The sequence below is a fragment of the Mesoplodon mirus genome, assembly GCF_964341445.2.
Source record: "Mesoplodon mirus genome assembly, chromosome: 4".
Classification (NCBI taxonomy): domain Eukaryota; kingdom Metazoa; phylum Chordata; class Mammalia; order Artiodactyla; family Ziphiidae; genus Mesoplodon; species Mesoplodon mirus.
In genome coordinates, this window is record NC_138979.1 from 47,343,487 (window position 1) to 47,363,074 (window position 19,588).

Consider the following 19,588-nt stretch of genomic DNA (forward strand, 5'->3'; position numbering starts at 1 on the left):
TTTGGACTTTCTTTCATCTCCTCTTTGCCTAGAACAATAGTGTAATCAATCTATTATTAGTTTGGAGTATGTTATTTCTTTATTAGCTAATTAACAGACATTATCCTGTATGGTATCAGCTTGCAGAATGTTATTTTTATAAATTATAATTCTCACAGTGAACTGGTGTTAAATAAGTTATTGGCAAAGAAAATCTCAGTCCCTGAGCATAATTTGCCTGGACAAAACAGCACTCTAAAGCAGGTGGTGGCAATCTACAGTCTACTGGCCAAATCCAACCAACATTCAGTTTTTGTAAATAAAGTTTTATTGGAACACAAACAGGCTACCATTTACATATTGTCTATAGGTGCTCTTAAGCTATAAGGAAGAGTTGGATAATTGTGACCACACAGTCCACATTTATTCACTACCTGGCTCTACAGAGAAAAAGTTTGCTGACCACTGTGCTAAAGCACTGCTACTCAAAGGTTTGGTTTGCATACCTGAATTGTTTGTTCCTGATCAGAAATGAGATAAGGAGATTATGTGAAAACAGAAACCAACTATGTTACCAAGTACAATGTTTACTTCAACTATTTTTTTTTTCATTGCTAGACTTTCTCAATGAAGGATTTATAGTCTGGTACAGGTTCCTTTTCTCACAGTGGATAGGTATAAACTATTCATTGATCAGGTACTTTCAATATCACTACTGTAAGTATACAGGGGCAGGAGAAGGAACTACTCAAAGCTCACAAGGGACTACAGTGTCACTTAGAGACTTATTTTGGTACAGTGCTCTAGGTTTTTGAAGCATTAGGTGACAGCCTTGGCAACTAATTGAATGAGATTCAGAAAATGGTCCTTACACAGACTTTTTCTTCCCCTTACTCCAAAAGTCTTCTCTGCTGTAGATTTATGTTTCAACAAGGTGAAGGATGACAGTTAATAAGTCCCTCTATCCCATCTTTTCTTGGGAGCAGGAAAGATAAAAATATTTGCCCCCACCCTCAAAAATATTCAAGAAAATAAGTCAATAAAATATTTTGCCTATTTAGCCTCTTTAATTTACTGAGCAGATAGAAAACTATAATATTAAATTATAATTCTCTTGAAGTAGAAGAATTTGTAAAGCAAATCAATCTCTGTAAATATTAGCACTTCTTCCCCCTGTACTTTAAGTCTCAATTTAAAATAAATCATGCATCAATTAAAGAATACGGAATAAAATCTACCACTAACTTTAACATGAAATTTCCTTGAGCAATATACAATTTCTAGAGGCGCCAAAGGTAATCCGACTCAAGCAGCTTTCTGAAAAATAAAATTATTCAGGGACAGATTTTTATTGCAAATATTTACTCAAAAACTACTATATACAGCAGAATTTTAATAGCCATTTTAAACATTTAACATTCAGTGAAACAAAATTTTAAGAATTCAAAGCACATTTTAAGAAGTAAAAATGTAGCATTTTAAATAAAAGTTTGTTAGTACGTCAAAGCAAACTACTGTTACTCATATTATTCATTTCTATATCTATTATTTTCTATATGATAAAAAACTGAAAAAATCAATTTAGCAGCCATCTTATGGATAAATTAGGCTAAATATCCCAAACCAATTTTTTACATCCTGCTTTAGGTCCCATTTGAATTTTCTATTTTACAATTACAGAAAAAGTCACTTAAACATGGCTGAATTCATGCCAGGACATGTTTTCAGTTTACTGCTTTACAATATCTACATTAATCCATACTTTGGTTTGGTTTCCAGACCATTTTTATGGGTCTATTTCTAAAGAAGATCATTAAAACAATATTAAGAGCATAAGAGCTACAGGAGTTTCAACAGTGGGTTTCTACTTTATACAACTAGTACATCAAGGGATTTCTGCACAGCTTACACACTGACAAAAAGCACAAATATAAATTTTTATTTTAATAATTTCACTTTCACTGAAAGTTTAATTAAGGTAAGCTTACAGCCTGGCAGGCTAACACTTGTATGGAGGTACACAGATTCAAATATTCTGTTTACATGCTTCTGGCAGTCTGGAATGTAATACTATATCCAAAATTAAGTTTATGTTCATCCAAATTCTCATTAGATCAACTAATTTAGCATTCTAAACATGCTCCATTTACCAGTATCATACTCAAAATGAAGCCTTCATTAACAAAGCCAATTGGCCATTATTTTAAATCAATTATTCCCAAAAGGTATGTGGTTTCCAAATCTCTTCCTTTAAGTTAATTGAAAAGGATGTACAGGTAATAAGGACTTTTAGTTTAGAACTGATGGAAATTTCAAAAGCTTTATTAATATAACTAATATTCAATTCATATTGACCACCAGGTTCCATAACCTTGAAAACTGCTAAATGAGACTTTTTCATTGCAAACTTAACTTTCATTAAAATCTTACTCATGTCTTAAAAACTTTTTGGAAATTCATACTAATCATGCTATTAATGATGAATTGATTTAATAACCAAGGTTGAATGTACAGGTAAAGTGTATGAATGACCTCCCTCACATTTTTCTATCTCTGCACTCTGCAACAGCACCACTGAGCTCACCTGATAGCACTGTTCCAAATGCTCTTATCGTTGGTACACTAAAACTTAGAATGCCTAATTAATTTCAACTTCTTTCTTTTTCATCTGCCAGGTCTCCTGTTGTCTCTGTTGTGCTAAGGCTATTTTCTCCAGGAACGTCATCTGTTTGATCAGACACTACTTCATCAGTCTTGGCTGAAGGATCACCACTACCTTTCTGAAGAATCTCTGTGGCTTCAAACTCAAGCATTTCTGATGGAGTCAAAGGTTCCAAATGAATACTGCCTTGCTCACTAACATCAGAACTAACAGATTCAGGTTCATCTCTTTTTCTCAAAAACTGATCAATGCTAACATCACCAGATGTTAACTGCAAATCCTTAATATTCTTTGAAGAAAATCTAGCTTCACTGGCATTGCGATCTTCAATCTGATCACGTGCAATGAGGTTTTCTGAACTTTGGCACCTCTTCAACTCTGTTTCCTGACAAATGTGCTCTATTTGTTTTTCCTTCTCCACCTTATCTGCATCAATAATTGAATCATAACTGAAGATATTCTTTGAGCCAGTTTCCTGGTCTTCAAGACAGGTATCATTTTCTTTATCTGAACCTGATACACCTTCTTCACTTTTTGTTGTTGATGAGCCTTCGAATAAATGCACATCACATCCATTTTTTATTTCCTCTGAAGAAGCTTCATCTTGTTTACTGGAAAAATAAAGCTATTATCTATTTCTTCATAATACAATGTATTTGAACACTATCAAAATAAAGACATTCTCTAAAAAATAAAAAAAGGCACACTTGCCCACCAAAAAAAAAAAATTGAGGTCCCCGGTCTTTGCTATGATGTTACAATTTAGGAGGTGGCCATGTTCTTGGGCAACAGAGTGAGAAACTCCGTAGTCGCAAATTAAAAGGAGTCCTGAGGAGGCTATTCACTGGTTTTAGTTCTGGTTATCATTATTTTTATCTGTTCATACCCTTGCTTATTTTTAGTTAAAATGTGAGTGTGCTTATTAATTCATAAGAGTAATTTAAATAAGGAATGAATATATCTGGAAAAAACCCTATTTCTCTTTTATGATTTATATGTCCTCTTGGGCTTAGAGTGTTTTCCCTATGCAAAATCAACTAAGCATTCACAAACATTTCACTGATTTTTTAACAGCCTAATTTATAAAAATATAAACACATGCCTAAAAAATATGTAAATATAACACATGCATACATATATGCTTATGTGTATACCTGTCTCTGTGTTTACTCTTACCCCGGTGTGTTAACAGAAACTATTTAGTGAATATAGTTCCCTATGCTATATATTAGGACCTTGTTGTTTATCTATTTTATATATAGTAGTGTGTATATGTTAATCCCAAACTCCTAATTTATCCCTCCTCCACCTCCTTTACCCTTTGGTAACCATAAGGTTTGTCTTCTATGTCTGTGAGTCTTAGAAACAGGAGGCTTCTAAGAGGCTCTCCAGTCCCTTATGTAGATGTAACAATGCTTATTTTAACAAAAAGAAATTTAATGATTACATTTATATTAGTTCTTACATTAATCCACCTGGAATTTAGACTTTTTCCTAATGAACTGCCCAAATATCAAAGCAATGTTATCAGATAGTCATTTATTATTTACTAAATTATACTTAAAAGGCTGTTTCTCTGATATTTATTCTGTTCTGATGTGTCTTTTGACTATTACAGGCCAATACCACCCAGTTTTAACGATTAGAAATTAACATTGTACTTTATTATCTAATAGGTCAAATCACCTACGTTCTACTACTCTTCTCCCTAAATTAAGTTTGAAAAAGTAAAAGATAATTGTACAAGGGTGTTCATTAAAACAATGTTTAAAATAGTGAATACAGAAACAACCTAATATCTAACACAGCTGTGATTTTTAAAATTATGGTATTAATAAGTAGAAAAATATGAATCTTACTTTAAACACCACTAGTTTCCAAATCAAATCCAATTTGGATTTTCAACTAAATGTTCATTAACCACAAACTAATTTGGGAAATGACCTATCATGTAAGTTCCTAATATATTATTTTCTATCTCAGTAAGTTTTTTCTTTGAAATCTTCTAAATAGATGCTGCACTTTACTCATCTTGTTATTACTGTGAATTTTATCCATTATATTTTGTAATCAAATGTTATTGGTATACCGGAAAGATTCTGAATTTTACACCAAGCTGCCTTAATTAATACCCTGATTAATTTCAATCATTCTTAGCTCATTTTCTTGGATCTTACAGGTCAATTACATCATCTGCAAAAAATTATATTTCCCTCATTTAAATTTTAAAAATTCTTATTTTTGTTCAGATCTTATTGAACTAACTATAATTTACAGAAAATGTTAAAAAATATGGATGTAACTAGTCTGCTTTTTCTAAATCCTTGTTTGAATTTTTGTTAACTTTTCCCAACCAGAATTCTAGGAAAAATGCTATGTGAAGAAAGGGCTAGATAATTTTTCTTTCCTTTTCTTTTTTTATGTGGACTATTTTTAAAGTCTTTATTGAGTTTGTTACAACACTGCTTCTGTTCTATGTTTTGTTTTTTTGGCAGTGAGGCATGTAGGACTCTAGCTCCCCCACCAGGGATCGAACCCACACACCCCCACCCTGCGTTGGAAGGCGAAGTCTCAACCACTGGGCCATCAAGGAAGTCCCAGGGCTAGAAAATTTTTGTAGTGAAGTCTAAGAAACATCTTCAAAAGGTCTTATTCCATAATTTTCTTTTTAGAGGCAATATATTAATTAATCTCATCAGGTTAACAAGCAGCCTACTATAAAACACACAGCATAAAGATAGAAATGGGGAAAGTACTTAATCTAAAAGACAAAATCACCTTTAGCTGGAATAAAGTTCTAATTAGAATGTTGGATTTTCTTTTGCTAAAAAAAAAATTGTGAAATCTCATGTTCTGCAGTGTTCTACTCAAGCATTAAATTTTTAAAAACCAATAAGTGAATTTTGAACCTTTTATGTTGAGATCCCACCAAAGAAGTAGCTTTACAGCTTTTTGAAAATACTTAAAAAATAAGATATTAAAATTACCTGTTTGCAAGAATTGTCACCATCTTATAACCTGTAGCATCTTGTAACTATTTTCATTTAATAGAGACAATTAAAATCTGTTAACATTTTATTTACTTGTAAGTACTTTAAAAAAATTTAACCACTTATAAAACGTATTCTACATGTTTAAGATTTCAAAACTAAGGATCTGCAGTATATTTTTGTTATATTAATATTTTAAAATTTTATTTTAATTAAAAGCCATTACTAAGGGCTTCCCTGGTGGCGCAGTGGTTGAGAGTCTGCCTGCCGATGCAGGGGATGCGGGTTCGTGTCCCGGCCCGGGAGGATCCCACATGCTGCAGAGCGGCTGGGCCCGTGAGCCATGGCCACTGGGCCTGCACGTCCGGAGCCTGTGCTCCGCGACGGGAGAGGCCACAACAGTGAGAGGCCCGCGTACCGCAAAAAAAAAAAAAAAAAAGCCATTACTGGGCCTCCCTGGTGGCGCAGTGGTTGAGAGTCCGCCTGCCGATGCAGGGGATACGGGTTCGTGCCCCGGTCTGGGAGGATCCCATATGCCGCGGAGCGGCTGGGCCCGTGAGCCATGGCCGCTGGGCCTGCGCATCCGGAGCCTGTGCTCCGCAACGGGAGAGGCCACAACAGTGAGAGGCCCGCATACCGCAAAAAAAAAAAAAAAAAAAAGCCATTACTAAAAGGAACACCATATACAAAATTTAAATAGCCTTTTGCCAATTAACTGAAATATAACACAGCTCAAGTATCATTTTATATACATGAATTTCATGAGATTCAGTTTTTCCTTATATTTACCTTTCAGAATTTGATGTTTCTGTTTCTCCTTCAGCCATATTAGGTCTTGCAATTTCCTGAAATGATTAATAATAATTTTTTTTATATTCAAAACTAAGCTTAAAGTAAACTACTTTTATTATACTAAACTTTCTAGATAAAAAGAACTTAAGTGTGATACCTAGTATACTAAAGAAAGAGAAAATTAATTTCTTAATTTAAAGTATGTATTAAAATAATTCTCATAACTAAAAGCATGATTTCAAAAATTGCTTTTTAAAAAACTTGTAAGAATTTCAGTGTACCAAAAGCTTCTGAATCAAGGATATGAAACAGTTATCCAGTTATAACAATACCTGCTTTCCTTAGATTCTTTCAAATATGGGCCATAATTACAATTACTTGAATAGAAAACTAGTAAAACACAGCTTGAATTTGAATGTGTCATCCACAGTATTTTATACACACATATTAAATACAGATACTTAGATAAAACATTTATGAAATTATGATTTTATATTTGGAGCCATGGTAACCCTTCCATTGTCAACCCAAGTAATATTAAACAATAGACAAATGAAATATTTTTGCTTATTTCAAATGTTTTTTGGTGAGGAAAGAATATACTAAAACCTCAGTAAGCCAGAGGTCAGCCTAACAGTTTATAACAAATTATTGAGCATATATGATGCATGAGGTAGTATGTTAAGAACTTTACATTCACTATCTCATTACTTAATCCTCATATTATATATCATAAACTCCATTTCTACAAATGAGAATAAAGACTGCGGGGGTTAGGTAGAAAACCGAACGCAATACTACAGTAAGTGGTGAAGTTTCAAATCTAGGTCCAGCTCAGCCACAATAGTGATTGATTCAAATCTGTGAAAGTGATATGGTGTATTAATCACATACATGTAATGTTTCCTCACACTCCAAAAGCCCTGCTAAAATGAGGGCAAAGAAATAAAATATTTTCACTCATAAAGACCAAGAAAACATCAAAGCATACTAACTGTCAAAGAGATTTCAAGAAATTTTTACATGGATAGTGGCTGGAGGAATGGAAATTGACTTCACAGTGTGGAGGAAGTTACAACTACATGTCTGAGCAGAGAGTGCAAGGAAAAGAGTATCAGTTTTCCCAGAGAACATAAGAGATCTGGTATTTGGAGAAATTCAGTACACTATCCAGTACACAAAAGGTAAAAATGAAGCATGAATACTGCTGAGAAATCTAAATGCTCTTTCCCCAACTCACACAACAGGTACCTATCCTTTCCTCTACCACTTAGGCCAAAGGTTAACTCTGTGAACTGGAGACAGTCTAGACTTGTGAACACCAGGAATGGCAAAGGACAGGCATGAGGTACTGAAAGAAAACAGAAAAATTTAGTAGAGGTCCATAAACTGAAAAATGGGACCCACATTTATCTCTCTGCCTGGCTCCCAGAATGCTAGCAACCAGAGGAACCACTCTTCACCCCACCACCTGCAGCTGGAATCTAGAAGATTCCTCTTTGGAGAAAATTATCAGCCTCAAAGACTTTGAGAGCATCCTCCCTACCGAAGAATCAATCAGTCAGCTCAGCAACTGATTTTCCTATGCTGAAGTCTAAACAATTGCCATGCAGACTGTGCAGGCTGTACAGCACACTAATCCATGAGGCAACCTTCACAATATAATCCATGTCAGCAGTTCTCCAAGTGTGGTTCACAGACACATGGGGCCTCCAAGACACTTTCAGGAGGCATGTGAGGTTAAAATTCTTGGTACTAAAGCAGTGGTGAGTAAAAATGCTGGCATCTTAACTCAAATCAAGGCACTGACATAGAACCAAAACTGTACTAGTAGTCACTGTATTCTCCACTGGCATACACCAGCAGTAAAATTAATTTTATTAAATATCAATCACTGAGTGCATGTCTTTTTAATATTCTGTGTAATGAAAGACCAAATATGCATAAAGCACTGCTATTGCGCACTAAAAACACTTGGGTCTGTGGCTGAGTTGCAAGCTGAACTTGGCCACATTTTTTTCATGGAACATGATTTTTATTTTAAAGAATGACTGTCAAACTATGAATATTTAGACTTGAGTATTTAGAAGACATTTTCTTCAAAACTGACAAAGTGAGCATGTCACATCAAAGAAAACAACCGACAGTATTTGTTGCCAGTAATAAAATTCAAGGAAAAATTAAATTTTAGGATAACTTTTATCCACTATTCATGAGATTAATGCTAATATTAATGTGATTACCTGATATTATATAATGAAACGTGTCAACACTTAGATCTATGTAACTTGTGAACCAATATATTCCAAATGACTAAATGTACATTGTTATAAAATCATGCATGGATAAAAGAACCAATCAAAGTGTAAGCCAGACCAATAGATTTTAATCTAATAGAGTACAAAAAGTTCAGTGATATGGAGTCAGATTCCACGTTGCAACAAACCTTTTAAGAAAAAGTTCACTTGTCTACTTTTGCTGTCATAAAAAAGAATAATCACAATTATCTGAAGAGATTAAAGTACTAGATGAGGCTGGGTATTTTTCTTATATTTCAACCAAAATAACATATCACAACAGATTGAATGCAGAAACATGAGGATCCAGTTTCCTTCTATTTAACTAGACATTAAAGAGATATGCAAAAGCGTAAAACAATTTCATTCTTGTACCTAATTTCTTTTGTTTTGACAAACAGTTATTTTTCAGAAAAATATTTGTCATTTTAAGTAACAGTATTTTTAAAATTTCATACATTTAATTTCTAGTACTGTAAACATCAATACATTTTGAGAGTACTAAGGGGTATATATAAATATAACAGGGTTGTACCCTGTGGAGTGCTGCAGTGCACAACCTGTATGGCTATGCAAGGCAGCCCTGTCCCTGTCCAAACACAGGGTTTTCGATAAACTTTTTAGCGCTTCACTTTTATGGACAGCCAAGGATCACCACACAACTGAAGACATCCTTTACATCAGACAGATCAAAATAAACAAGAGAGTAAAGAAAGAGGCTGGGAGACATCAGAGACTTTGCTGGGAACAAAATAAATATGTATAATATATATTTAATATCCCTGGAGAGGTACGAAATGTTATGTCCGTTAAACAAGAATAAAAAACTATGAAGACAAAACAACTGAAGAACAAATAAAAAGAACAATTCAAAACTAAATATATGGCAACTAAAATAAGCAACTAAATTTAGAAAATCTTTTTTGAAAGGTTGAATGAAAGGACAAAAAGATAGAAGGCAAGAAAGAAAATGCCATACAATCAAAAGAGTTGATGCAGGAAGTAGTGTCAGATCAATAGGAGTTTCAAAAAAAAAGAGAGAACAGAGAAAATAAAAGGGAAAATTTACCAAAGAAATAAAACAAGAAAATTTCCCCCAAACAGAAATACCCAAAATTACAAAGGCTTATCAAATTCCTACCATAATGAATGAAAAAAGGATGATGGGTGAACATATGAAATTTCAAAACACCTGAGATAGAGATAATCATTAAAGTTGCCAGAAAGAATAAAACAACATAAACACAAAGAAAGTGGACCAAAAATGGCATCAGACTTAACGAAAACAATACTTTCAAATATGCATAGGAAAAATGCTTTCTATGTAACTCAGCCAAACTATCATTAGAGTAAATACAGTTTTAAATTTACACTAAGTGAAAAAAGAATCAACCTTTCTGTGGAAGTTGTTCAGGGACATGTTTCATCAAAATAAGGAGTAAAACAAGAAAAGAAGAACTCACAGTTCAGGAAACAGGACATCCAACACAAGAAAGTGGCAAAGTAAAATCCTGATACAACAAATTATGCATTAGGCTTAGACAGCAACTAGTTTAAACTAAAGCAGATCGGAGAGAAGATCTCCAAGCCCTCCAACAATTTTTTTTTTTGATGTGTGTGAACATTTGGAAAAAATACTTCCAAACATTAGACAACACATCACAACATTTTAAGAAACAGCATTAGGTACACAGAAGACTAAACAAATCAGTAAAAATATATTTTTACCCAGAAAAGTAAAATGAAGTATAGGAAAGAAAATCATAGTACACTTCCTGGCTCAGTATATATAATGGTCTCAAAAACTGTGATGTTAACTATGCTGACATCAGTGCTATGCCAAGCCATATAGAAACAAAAGATAAAATACACATAACATAAAATTTACCATCTTAACCGTTTTTAAATGTGTAGTTCACTGGTATTAAATACATTCACATTGTTTTGCAATCATTACCACCATCCATCCCCATAACATTTTTCATCTTGTAAAACTGAAACTCTACACCCATTAAACAATAGCTCCTTATTCTCCCCTCCCCACAGCCTCTGGCAACCAACACTATACTCTCTCTTTTATTTTGTTTAAGTACCTCATACAAATGAAATCACATAATATGTCTTCTTGTGACTGGCTTATTTCACTAGCAAAATGTCCTCAAAGTTGATCCATATTACAGAACCCCCTTCCTTCTTATGGCTGAATATTCCATGGTATGCGTATACCACATTTTGCTTATTCTTTCATCTATTGATGGACGCTTGGTTTAACTTCCATGTTTTAGCTATTGTGAATAATGCTGCTACGAAAATAGGAGTACAAATATCTCTTCAACTCTTTGCTTTCGAGTCTTTTGGGTACAGTATACCCAAAAGAGGAATTGCTGGATCATATAATTTTTTTGAGGAACTGCCATACTGCTTTCCACAATGGCTGTACCATTTTACATTACCAGCAACAGTGTACAAAGCTTCAATTTCTCCACATCAGCATCAACACCTGTCTTCTGGTTTTGGAGTTTTTTGTGGTTTTGTGTGTGTGTGTGTGTGTGTGTGTGTGTTTATGTGTCTGTGGGTTTTTTGGGTTTTGTTTAACAGTAGCCATCCTAATGGGTGTGAGGTGGTATCTCACTGATTTGCATTTCTCTAATGATTAGTGACGTTGCACATCGATGTGTTTATTGGCCATTTGTATATCTTCTTTGGAGAAATGCCTGTTCAAGTCCTTTATGCATCTTTGAATTGGGTTGTTTATGTTGTTATTGAGTTTTATGAGTTCTCTATATATTCTGGATATTAATTCCTTATCAGATATATGATTTGCAAATATTTCCTCCCATTCTATGGGTTGCCTTTTTATTCACTGGATAGTATATTTGATGCACAAAATTATTAATTTGTACAATTTTTTTCTTTCATTGCCTGTGTCTTTGGTGTAATAACCAAAAAATCACTACCAATTTCAATGTCATGAAGTTTTTGTCCTTTGTTTTATTCTAAGAACTTTATTATTTTAGGTCTTACATTTAAGTCCCTTATCAATTTTGAGTCAATGTTTGTATATAGTGCTGGGTAAGAGTACAACTTAATTCTTTTGCATATGGATATCCAGTTTTCCCAGCATCATTTATTAAAAAGACTGTCCTTTCCCCATTGGTCTTGGCACCCCCATAAAAATCATTTGACCATATACACAAAGGTTTATTTCTAGGCTCTCTATTCATTCCTTTGGTCTATAGGTCTGTCTTTATCCCAATACCACACTGTTTTGTTTACTGCAGCTTTGTCATAAATTTTAAAAACAGGACATTTGAGTGCTGCACTTTTTTTCTTCTTTTTCAAAGTTGTTTTGGCTATTTGAAGTCCCTTGAACTTCCATATAAATTTTAGGATGAGTTTTTCTATTCCTGCAAAAAATATCTTTGGGATTTTTTCAGGGATTGCAATAAATCTGTAGACTGTTTTGGGTACTATTGGCATTTTAACAATATTAAGTCTTCCAATCCATGAACATGGGTTGTCTTTCCATTTTTTTTTTGTCTTCTCAAATCTCTTTCAGTAAAGTTTTATAGTTTCTTTGTAGAAGTCTTTTACCTCTTTGATTAAATTCCTAAGTATTTTATTCTTTTTTATGCTATTAAAGTTGTATTGTTTTGTAATTTCCTTTTCAGATTGTTCATTACTTGTGTATAGAAATACAACTGATTTTTGTGTGCTGACTTTGTGTCCTGCTATTTACTTTGCTGAGTTAATTTAAGTTCTAATAGGGTTTTGTATGAAATCTTTAGGGTTTTCTACATATAAAATGGTATCATCTGCTAACAGAGATAATTTTACTGCTTTTCCAATTTGGATGCCTTTTATTTCTTTTTCTTGACTAATTGCTCTGGCTAAAACTTCCAGTACTATGTTGAAAAGAAGTGGTGAAAGTGGACATCTTGCTTTGTTCTTAATCTTAGAGGAAAATCTTTTAGTCTTTTACCATTGAGTATGATATTTGCTGTGGGTTTTTCTTATATGGCTTTATTATGTTGAAGCAGTTTCCTTCTGTTTCTAGGTTGTTGAGCATTTTTAACATGCAAGGGTGCTGAATTTTGTCAAACACCATTTCTGCATCAATTGACGTGATATGTAGTTTTTCTTGCTTCCTTTCATTGAGGTGGCTTATTACATTGATCAATTTTCATATACTGAACCGTCCTTGCATTCCAGGAGTGAATCCAATTTGTTCATGGTATATAATCCTTTTAATATATTGCTTAATTCTGTTTGCTAGTATTTTGTTGAGGAAATTTGCATCAATGTTCATAAGGGATATTTATCTGTAGTTTTCTTTTCTTGTATTGTCTTTGTCTGGCTTTGGTATCAGGGTAATGCTGGCCTCACAGAATGAGTTTAGAAATATTTCTTCCTCTTCAACTTTGGAAAAGTTTGAAAGAAGTGGTATTAGTTATTATTTAAATGTTTGTTAGAATTCACTAGAGAAGTTGTCATGTCAAGGGGTTTTCTTTGTTAAGAGATTTTTGATTACTCATTCAATCTCCTTACTAGTTATGGATCTACTCAGATTTTCTATTTCTTCATGATTTAGTCTTGCTAGGTTTTGAGTTTCTAGCAATTTGTCCATTTCATGTAGGTTATCCAATTTGTTGACACAGAGTTCATAGTACTCTCAAGATCATTTTTATTTCTATAGAAATGGTAGTAATGTACCCACTTTCATTTCTGATTTTAGTAATTTAAGTCTTCTTTCTTTTTAAGTATTTCTGGCTAAAGGTTTGTCAATTTTGTTGACCTTAGCAATGAACCAACTTTTCTCTATTGCTTTCTATTCTCTGTTTCATTTATTCCTGTGCTAATTTTACTTCTTTCCTTCTGCCAGCTTTGGATTTAGTTTCTCCTTCTTTTTCTAGTTCCTTAAGTTGTATAGTTAGGTTGTTGCTTTGAGATCTCTCATTTTTTAATATAAGGGTTTACAGCCATATATTTCCCTTTTAGCATCACTTTCACTGCATTTTAGAAGTTTTGGCATGTTGTATTTTTCTTTTCATTCTTATCTAAGTATTTTCTAATTTCCCTTGTGATTTCTTCTTTGATCCATTGGTTGTTTTAAAGTGTATTGTTTAATTTCTAAAATCTGGAGAATTTTTCATTTTTCCTTTTATTATTGATTTCTAATTTCATCCTGTGATCAGAGAAGATACTTTGTATGACATCTATCTTTTAAAATCCACTGAGATTTAATTTGTGGCTTATTATATTGTCTATCCTGGAAAATGTCCCATGTGTACTTGAGAAGAATGTGTATTCTGTTGTTGCTGGGTAGAGTGTTCTGTGTATGTCTGCAAATCTAGTAGGTTTATTAAGTCTTCTACTTCCTTACTTATGTCTAATTATTCTATCAATTATTGTGAGTAGAGTACTGAAGTCTCCAACTATTACTGTAGAATTGTCTATTTTTCCCTTCAACTCCGTGAGTTTTTGCTTCATATAAATTGGCAGTCTGTCAGTAGGTGTGTAAATATTCATAATTGTTATATCTTCTTGCTGTAGTAAACTTATTAATATATAATGTCCTTCTTTTTCTCTTGTAAGCTTTTTTGATTGAAAATCTATTTTGTCTGATATTAGTAAAGCCATCCATACTCTCTTTTGGTTACTATTTGCATGGATTATCTTTTTCATCCTTTCATCTTCGGCTTGTGTCTTTGAATTTCAAGTGAGTCTCTTGTATACAGCATGTAGTTGGATCATGTATTTTTTATCCATTCTGCCAACCTCAGTCCTTTGATTGGAAAGTTTAATACATTAACATTTAGACTAATTACTGATAAGGAGGGACTTATTTTGTCATTGGGCTCTTTGTTTTCTATGTATCTTATTACTTTTTTGGCTCTCATTTTCTTCATTACTAACTTGTTTTCTGTTTAGTTGATTTTTTTGTAGTGAAATGTTTAAAATATTTTCTCATTTCCCCTTGTGTATATTCTATAGCTATTTTCTTTATGGTTACTTTGAGGATTACATGTAATATCCTAAAGTTATAAGCCTCTAATCTGAATTTATACCAGCTAATTTCAATAACATACCAAAATTCTGTTCCTTTATAGTTCCATCCCCATTCCTTTTGGTTGCTGATGTCAGAAAATTACATCTTTATTCATTGTATACCTAGATATAAACTAAATGCTTTAGTCACCTAAATTATGTAGGAAACAAAATTAGAAGTTACAAACCAAAGTTAGAGAAATACTAAATTTTACACTAAAAAATGTTTTTTCTTTAAATGCATTCATCTCTTACCTCATATAGAAAACAAAAAGTATAGCTACAAATCACTGTTACAAAATACTAGCTTTTGTAATTTCCCATGCACTTACCTTTATTGAGATCTTTATTTTGCCACAGAGCTTTGAGTTGTCATGTACTGTCCTTTCATTTCACCATGCAGGACTCCCTTGAGCACTTCTGGCAGGGCAGATCTAGTGGTCAAGAACTCTCTCAGTTTTGTTTACGTGAGAACGTCTTAATTTCTCTCTAACTTTTGAGTGACAGAATTGCTGGATAGAGGATTCTTGAGGTTTTCTTTTTAGCAATTTGAATATATCAACCCACTGCCTGTTGGCTTCCAAAGTTCCTGATGAGAAGTCTGTGGATAATTTTATTGAGAATCCCTTGTATGTGATGATTCAATTCTCTCTGCTGCTTTCAAGAGTCTCTTTATCTTTTGGAAGTTTAATTATAACGTGTCTTAGTGTGGGTCTCTTTGAGTTCATCTTACCTGGAATCCGTTGTGCTTTCTGAATGTTTACATTCATGTATTTCATCAAATTTTGGAAGTCTGCAGCCATTATTTCTTCAAATATTCTCTCTTTTCCTTCTGGGACTCTCATGATGCGAATGTTGGACTACTTAACGGTGTCCTAAAGCTCCCTTAGGTTCTGTTAACTTTTCTTCAATCTGTTTTCTTTCTGTTCCTCAAACTCAATAATTTCTATTGTCTTATCTTCAAGTTGGCCGATTCTTTCTTCTGTCTGCTCAAATCTGCCTTTGAATCCCTCTAGTGAATTTTTCATCTTCAGTTATTGCACTTTTTTTTTTTTTTTTTGCAGGACGCGGGCCTCTCACTGTTGTGGCCTCTCCCGTTGCGGAGCACAGGCTCTGGACGTGCAGGCTCAGCGGCCATGGCTCACGGGCCTAGCCTCTCCGTGGCATGTGGGATCTTCCCGGACCGGGGCACGAACCCGTGTCCCCTGCATCGGCAGGCGGACTCTCAACCACTGCGCCACCAGGGAAGCCCCAGTTATTGCACTTTTCATCTCCAGAATTTCTTTTTGGTTTCTTTTAGGTTTTCTATCCCTTTATTTATATTTCCACTTTGTTCACATACTGTTTTCTTGACTTTCTCCACACATTCCTTTTGTTCTCTGGGCATCTTTAAGACAGTTGTTTTAAATTCTCTGTCTAGTATATCTGCCATTATGTCTTTTTCAGGAAAATTTCTGTTGATTTTTTTTGTTGTTTTGAATGGGCCATACTTGCCTGTTTCTTTGTATGCCTTGTGATTTTTTGTTGAACACTGGACAGTTGAGTCTAATAATGTAGTAACTCTGGGAATCAGATTCTTCCCCTTGCCCAGCATTTGCCTGTTCTATTATTATTTTTAATTTTTATTGTTGTAGGCTGTCTCTGTTCCCAAATCACCCTGAGGTGTAAACTTAAGGTCTTCTTATGTCTTTTCTGAGCCTTTCTCTGGGCATATGCAATCTCTTTCTAATTTTACCCACATACACAGTTGTTTTTGAATGTCCTAGTCTTTAATGTCTGACTCCTGAAAGGGGGAGAAGTGAAAACTGAAGGGAGAAAAAGGGCTGTCCACTTAAATTCCTTGGAAGTCACTTCAGCTGGAGGGAAAGGGGCTTGCAACAATGGGGGGTGAGGTGCAACAATAATGTGCCCACTTCTTTGTCTGCAACTCTTTGATAAGAAGCAGCAACCAGATTCCCAATATCTGGAGGACAAGGTCTTTTTTGCCCACTCTGGCTCCCATAAGTTGTGTGCAAGCTGCTCCAGGAACATGTGCACAGCTGCCTGCCATATGGCTGCTACAGTGCTAAGGGCTTAAACTGATGGAAATTAACTGCAATTCACTCTCTAAGTCTTCGCCTGGAAGTTGCAAGCCTTCAACAGACTTTAGAGCTTCAAAATAGTTATATCAGATAGATTTAATCTGTGCAATTGCTGTCTAGGTGGGGAGCCAGATTCCTGGTGCTTCCTACTGTGCCATCTTCCCACAATTCTCCTCTCTGTATACTTTTAAAAGTTTTTTCCCCCAGAACATTAAAGTAGTTGAAAAATACTGAAAAGTTGGTATATTAAACTCACAATGGTAGTTGAAGTTTAAACATTTTATGCCTACCAAAACCAGAATTTATTATCATTTTACTTTTCTGGCTTTAGTGGAAGCAAGCACATCAATAACGTTTTCAAAGTCTAATTCTTTTTTTTTTTTTTTTTTTTTTTTTTTGCGGTACGTGGGCCTCCCACTGTTGTGGCCTCTCCCGTTGCGGAGCACAGGCTCCGGACGCGCAGGCTCAGCGGCCATGGCTCACGGGCCCAGCCGCTCCGCGGCATGTGGGATCCTCCCAGACCGGGGCACGAACCCGCATCCCCTGCACCAGCAGGCGGACTCTCAACCACTGCGCCACCAGGGAGGCCCCCAAAGTCTAATTCTTTTCTTATCTTGTTTCAAATAACTAAATTGCCATGCTTGGCAATTTCTCTTGACCAAGTGACAATTCTACATAATTTAAAATTAACTTCAGCTTACTGAAACTTCTTTTGCAGAATGCTACTGTGGCTGGTATTGTTTTAAAATTTTGAACACCACTTTGTTAATCAGTTTTAGAAGACCCAAATATAAGGTTTAGATTATATCACAATTTATTAATATTGTATGTTGCTTTAAACAATTCCACATGAAATTTCTATAGAATTTAAATTGTCAAAATATTTAAGAACTGGGTCAGTAGCTGCTTTTTGTAAATCAGATGTAATCTATAGAAAATAACTTTTCTCCAGTTTAAAAGTTCAAAATCTGAAGACATTTCATTTAATTTTTCATATACCTATTTCAAATATGAAGTTAGGTCATTTATAACCTAATGTCTACTTGATCAGCACTTTTCCCATAATTATCAATACTCTCATTTAGTGATTCATGCATTTCCAATTTCTTTTTCACTTATTTTCAAATTCAGGAAGAATATTCACATCTCTTACTCAAGTTTTACATTCCTTGAACACACTTTCAAAATTACTTTCATTTGTGGTAAGGAAAGGAATAGGATTTTTATTAAGCACACAGCTTCATATATGGTCATGCTTTCTAACTGTAAAGCTTTATTAAACTTTTGCCACTTTGTTCAAAATACCATCCCATATGGACAATGTGTAAAAATCTGTAATACTTTTGTACCAAGATGGTTTTGATCTCAACATAATGTATTCTGACATTTGATATTATATCTTTTCATATGTGATACACATCTCTAATTTGTGTGCAAAGTATCAAGTATCTTGATTGTATTTAATCTTGATGCTCATCAGGTATCTGTGATTTTAATGTTGTTTTCATAATTGACAAGAATATTCCATCTGCTCACTCCTAAAATATGTATCCTTTGTACAATACTAAAAAAAATATGATCACATTTGAATTCACAAATGCAGAATTTTTTGTATTAAATTATGATTATGAGCTGGGCAAGGCACAAATTTGGCATAATTATTTTGGGGGAGAAATACTGGCTTATACACACTTGTATACATGTGCCATATCTATTCCATTATCATATCCTGGCCAGGACAACTTTTTTACATAAGTATCAACTCTTCCTAACTTACTGACAATGTGATAAGCTAGACCATATCTAGATTTTTTTTAAGTAACAGCTTTATTGAGATATAATTAATCCAGTTTTTAATTTTGTGGCAATTAAGTCAAAACTTTCTTCTCGGGCTTCCCTGGTGGCGCAGTGGTTGAGAGTCCGCCTGCCAATGCAGGACAAGGGTTCGAGCCCTGGTCTGGGAGGATTCCCACATGCCGCGGAGCGGCTGGCCCCGTGAGCCACAATTACTGAGCCTGCGCATCTGGAGCCTGTGCTCCGCAGCAGGAGAGGCCACGATAGTGAGAGGCCGGCGCACAGCGATGAGGAGTGGCCCCCGCTTGCCGCAACTGGAGAAAGCCCTCGCACAGGAACGAAGAGCCAACACAGCCATAAATAAATAAATAAATAAATAATTTAAAACAAAAAACAAACAAAAAAACTTTCTTCTCTTGCAATGACATCATTCTTAATGTACATATACCTAGTAATCATAAACATTAATTCATGATGTACTATATCTGGTTTATAATCAAAAGGTAAGAAAAATTATTTTGCTTCTTTTATTCTTCCTAGTATTTCAGATTTAACATGATTTCCTAATAACATTATAAATTTGCTTTGAATTTTACTATACAAATGAACCACATAATATTTATAATGATTAGCTGTATGATTTTAATGTCCTTAGTTCAACTGAATTTAGAACATTCCAGCATCTGAGCTTCCAATAATTTCTTGTGATACTTTGATAAATTATTTTTGCACAAAACATACAATATGTAAAAATCACTCACACATATTTTATCACATTCTGTAAAGCATCATCTATTAAACTATCAGTCTGAATATACATTAAAAACACTTCCATTTAAAAAAAGCATCATGATGAAATATGATTTTTTTCATTATCACAAATTCTGTTTAAATTTTTCCAATCTTTGAAACCACTTTTTGAGTTGCAAATATTTGATTCTGTTG

The 19,588-nt window shown here is 34.1% G+C and overlaps 1 protein-coding gene across 7 annotated transcripts in view; it reads right to left on the bottom strand.

Moving 5' to 3' along the window:
• Window positions 1–330: 330 nt before the first annotated feature.
• Window positions 331–19,588, bottom strand: part of ZNF280D (zinc finger protein 280D) — a 121,918-nt gene continuing 102,660 nt past the window's right edge. For 6 of the 7 annotated variants that reach the window (XM_082616668.1, XM_082616670.1, XM_082616665.1 and 3 more), the window contains 2 exons: window positions 6,421–6,476; window positions 331–3,252 (listed from right to left, as the gene is read on the bottom strand). In XM_082616668.1, coding sequence (XP_082472794.1) covers window positions 2,628–3,252; window positions 6,421–6,476 — 681 coding nt within the window. In that variant the 3' untranslated portion in view covers window positions 331–2,627. Of the gene's footprint in view, window positions 3,253–6,091; window positions 6,477–19,588 lie in introns of those variants that run through there. The other variant, XM_082616673.1, reaches the window with a different exon arrangement.